The sequence below is a fragment of the Vigna angularis genome, chromosome 11 (genome assembly GCF_016808095.1).
Source record: "Vigna angularis cultivar LongXiaoDou No.4 chromosome 11, ASM1680809v1, whole genome shotgun sequence".
NCBI lineage: Eukaryota > Viridiplantae > Streptophyta > Magnoliopsida > Fabales > Fabaceae > Vigna > Vigna angularis.
In genome coordinates, this window is record NC_068980.1 from 14,646,572 (window position 1) to 14,651,036 (window position 4,465).

At 35.5% G+C, this 4,465-nt stretch overlaps 1 protein-coding gene across 1 annotated transcript; it reads left to right on the top strand.

Moving 5' to 3' along the window:
• Nucleotides 1-3,151: 3,151 nt before the first annotated feature.
• Nucleotides 3,152-4,264, top strand: LOC108333039 (ethylene-responsive transcription factor 4). The gene has a single exon (XM_017568359.2). It carries the CDS (start codon nucleotides 3,348-3,350, stop codon nucleotides 3,933-3,935), a length of 588 nt encoding a protein of 195 aa, XP_017423848.1. The 5' UTR covers nucleotides 3,152-3,347; the 3' UTR covers nucleotides 3,936-4,264.
• The last annotated feature ends 201 nt before the right edge of the window (nucleotides 4,265-4,465 follow it).

Genomic DNA, 4,465 nt, shown 5'->3' on the forward strand with positions numbered 1-4,465 from the left:
TATTTGTTTTGCTTACTCATTAAACTATTTAATCTTTTGTGAGAACAGAGAGTCTATTCAATCTTCTTTCAAAATTAATTGTTCCATCACACTTTTTATAATAGATTAAATTTGAAAATATATAAAAAAAATCTAATTTGATATATATTCTAATATGTTCTATTAAATCGACGTCTAACTTATTTATACGAAAGATAATATTTTTTTCTGTTGGATTAACAGTTTTTGCATGTGCATTTTTAAACGTTTTCAAAGTAACTATTGAATGTATCTTCATGTTTTATATTAGATGAGCTTGCGCTAAAACTAGATGCTCAAAATATATATATATATATATATATATATATATATATATATATATATATATATATATATATATATATATATATATATATATATATGTTTGTTAATTTATATAATCTCTGTATTAAATTTTAGTTGACAAAAAAAAATTATTTATTTTAGTTAATAAAAAAAATTTATTTATAAAAAAGAGACATACTTTCAAACACAGTATTTTAATAATTTTTATTTTAATTTAAAATAAAAAATAAAAAATTATTTAAATATTTTTAACCTTAAAATTTAAAATTTATAATATATAAAAGTATTTTTTGTTAACTAAAATAATATAGTAAAGAGAAAGCAAACCTTTTATATATATATATATATATATATATATATATATATATATATATATATATAAAATTATAGCTGTGCTCCTTAACCGTATCATGTTATTTTCTTTTATATTATATATTTTGACAATGGTTGTTAATCAACTTATGTCACCTAAGAGAAAAATATTTTATTTATTCAAGTTTTGACTCACACAAACTCATCTAATTCTAAAAAAATATTATTTATAAACTCGTGTAGTTGTATACAAAAAATATCTGTAGACGTCAATTAACTTCATAAATAATATAAAATAATTTAAAAACTGATGTCATTCAATTTAATATACTAATCGGTTTAAAACATTACTAAATTCTTTTTCAATTTTTCTACTTAAATCTTAAATCTATTAATTGAAAATACCAATCTTAAAAAAGCACTTATCACTTATATGTATACAACTCTTTTTAATTTAAAAAGAAAATTAATATAAAGTAACGCGTGACTAAAATTTAGAACATATATTTCTGGTTGTATAATTATTTTTATGAAACTATTAAATAATAAAATTACAAAAACATTGATGAAAAAAATTATAAATACGTTTTAATCAGATTTAACTTTCTAATTTCTTATTATCAGAATACCAACTTTTTTTAATATTTATATTAATTAACATGTGATTATTTTGTTTTAAAAATAAATATTACTCATAATAAATAATACGATAATACTATTAATGAAAGAAATCTGTTAAAATTACGTAAGGGACTGCCGCAACATACAGATCATGGTGGCTTAATAAAAGAAAGATATGCAATAAAATTTCCCCCACTTTTTTTATTTTTAATTTTCATCAGATTTGGAGGATCACGCGTTGTGGGTTCCGAGACTCATGTATTTTTTATTGACACTCTAGAAAAGATGGAAAGAATTGTGGACAGAATAAAAAACTATTTGAATATTATAATACACACAAATTGTGTTTTATAATATTAAATTAATAATAAATATAATAATAATATTTTTAATAATATCTGTGGTGGAAGAGAAAAGAAGGACGGCAGTACATACATGATGATATTTTGGGATGGTGCCGTATGCACAAGCGTGTCTCCCGCCAGGGATCCAAAGCACCACGTGTCACCGTTTCACTGTGCATCTCCACCGTCTGATTCATCTGACGGATTCCAACACATTCACTCCTTCTAGTTTATTCTTCAGATCCTCATCCATCTCACGCGGCGAGGAGGCGGAGCTTGCCGACAAATTCTTCGTAATCATCTTCTCCATCCAACGCCGTTAACTCTGCCAACCGCTCCGTTAGCGCGGCACGCAGACATGCAAACGGCGTCAAGGAAAACGCCGCCTCTTCGGTAGTTGCTGGTGTCAGGTCCACGTGTCATCCTTCAGAAGCAGCAACGTGGCCTCGTTCGACCCCCTTCGCAATTATTAATGTTGACGGTGGGCCCCGCCACCACGCTCTCTATCGCGGCTGGGGCGGCGCGGCGCTTTATAGAGCATACCATGATGATGCGCTAGTGCATGAATGAACACAGTGCAGTCAACGTACATCGTTGACCGCGCCAAATGTTTTAGAGATGCTTACCACCCACGTGTGGGGAGCGTTCGGGTACGCGCTCCTTGCTGCATCATTTTTTCCTACACGTGTAACCGCTATTTTTTTTTTCTTTATCTCCTCTCGCTGTCGCGTTTTAATGGAGGCGCTTTTATCTCTGCTCCTTTTTCTCCTTTTGAGCATACGATACGATAAGACACATGAGTTCCTTTCTTACAAATTAGCAGAAAATTGGAAATTCTGTATATTTTGTTTCCTTTTACCTAAGTTTTGTGATAACTACGTGCCTAACTTTTTATTTTTGCTTATTTAGGATTTTGTGTGTGATAACTGATTTGAAATAATGTTTATCGAAATAAATAAAACAAGTATAATTGACTAATTGAGTGTGGTTTTTTAATTTACCATAAATACTACAAGGACGTAAAATAAGTAATATTTGTTTAAGTGCAGAGTTTGCAAAAGAGGAGAAAAATAATCATTTACGTTTTGCCACATCTACCATCGGCTACCCACGAGAATTATACCTGTTGGTGCCGTTAAACTTCATTTCAAAGCTAGAGAATACGTTAAAATCATACTATCATTAATTTATTATTCACTAAAGATAGAATGGAAATGTAAAATATGAAAGGCCACCCACCACGCAATATATCGTACTTTCTTTCCATAAAATCAATAACTTTTTTATTTTATTCATTATATATTTTTAATTTCTCTCTTAAAAATATGAATTTATTAGTTTGTTACCTGTTATAAATAATCTTAACCATTTATGTGCCTGAGAAATAGTCATCCAAAAAGACAAGAAGCAGTATTTGTGGCAGAATTTCTTTTCATTTCGGGAAAAAAAGTTGTGTATTTTGTTAAATTTAAAATGGGAAATAAAAAGAGAGAAAATAAAAAGTGTACAGTGAGGTGGCAGGAAGGGAGTGGCGAGAAGCGTGAAGAGGTGTGGGGAAAGGGAAGTGGAGTGGTGAGGACGCGCGTGAGTGGAGCGTAGCATTAAAGACGCACGCACACGGTGTGCTTTCTCTCTCTCCATCCTGGGCTATAAAACCACTCCAACTCCCTTTCTTTCACTCAGACATTGTCTCAATCGCATCCTTACTCCTCTCACTTTTCTCTCGTATATTTGAATTGCAAGCAAATGGCTCCAAGGGATAGAACCACCGCACTCGCCGGACCCGGCCCAAGCCCAGCGCAGGCCCACAAAGAGATCCGTTACAGGGGCGTCAGGAAACGCCCATGGGGCCGTTACGCCGCCGAGATCCGCGACCCTGGCAAGAAAACCCGCGTCTGGCTCGGCACCTTCGACACAGCCGAAGAAGCCGCAAGAGCCTACGACGCCGCCGCTCGCGATTTCCGAGGCGCCAAGGCAAAGACCAATTTCCCCACACCTTCCGAACTTCTCGTAAACAACCATAGCAGTAGCAACAACAACAGCGCGCGTAGCCCTAGCCAGAGCAGCACCCTGGACTCTTCCTCCCCGCCGCCACCGCCTCCTCTGCTAGACCTCACGCTCACACCTCTCACCGCCTCGGTCCTCCCTGCCGCACGCCCAGTCCTTTTCTTCGATGCTTTCGCCCGTGCGGACACAGTTATCGCCGTCGGGCGCCGGGACACCTGTGGCTTCGGACGTCCGGCGACCGATTTCCGCCGCAGTGACTCAAATTCCGAGCGACGCGGGCTCCTGGATCTTGATCTCAACGTGGCTCCTCTCCCAGAGGTTGCGTGATTGAAGAATCTCCTGACGAACAGATCTGGTTTTCTGGCAATTTTTCGCACCTTCTTTTTTTTTTTTCAAGGCATGTGTGAAGTATTACCCATTTTGAATGGACAGAATGAGCAAAGTGAGTAGTAGCTGACATCATCATGCTCGGATTTGTTGACTATCGTGCGCGAAGATAACCAGCACGTTTATGTAAATATGTTATGACGAAGACCCATAGCAAACGCGCTTTTGCTTTTTTGCAACTGAGAACTTATCCTTAGTATCTCACGGTTGTTTCTGCATTTTCTCACAAATTCACATATATAATATTCTCATTTTATTTGTGTTGAGAATTTTCTATCCAGAACTGGCATTATTATGGTTACCTTATCCATTTGTGGGTGGTGATTTATTCGCATTCTCCGATTGAACCTCGTTGTTGGATTTCGTTGGTTGAGATCTGACATCACAGACATGTCGCCGGCATTGTTGCGCTATTGATTAGGCTTTTGTCGTTGTGGTTTTTTTGGACATTTACCTGTGCAGGCGTTTCG

Bases quoted from the DNA above. Each gene is read 5' to 3' on its own strand.
- LOC108333039 (XM_017568359.2), top strand. From the start codon at position 3,348: ATGGCTCCAAGGGATAGAACCACCGCACTCGCCGGACCCGGCCCAAGC.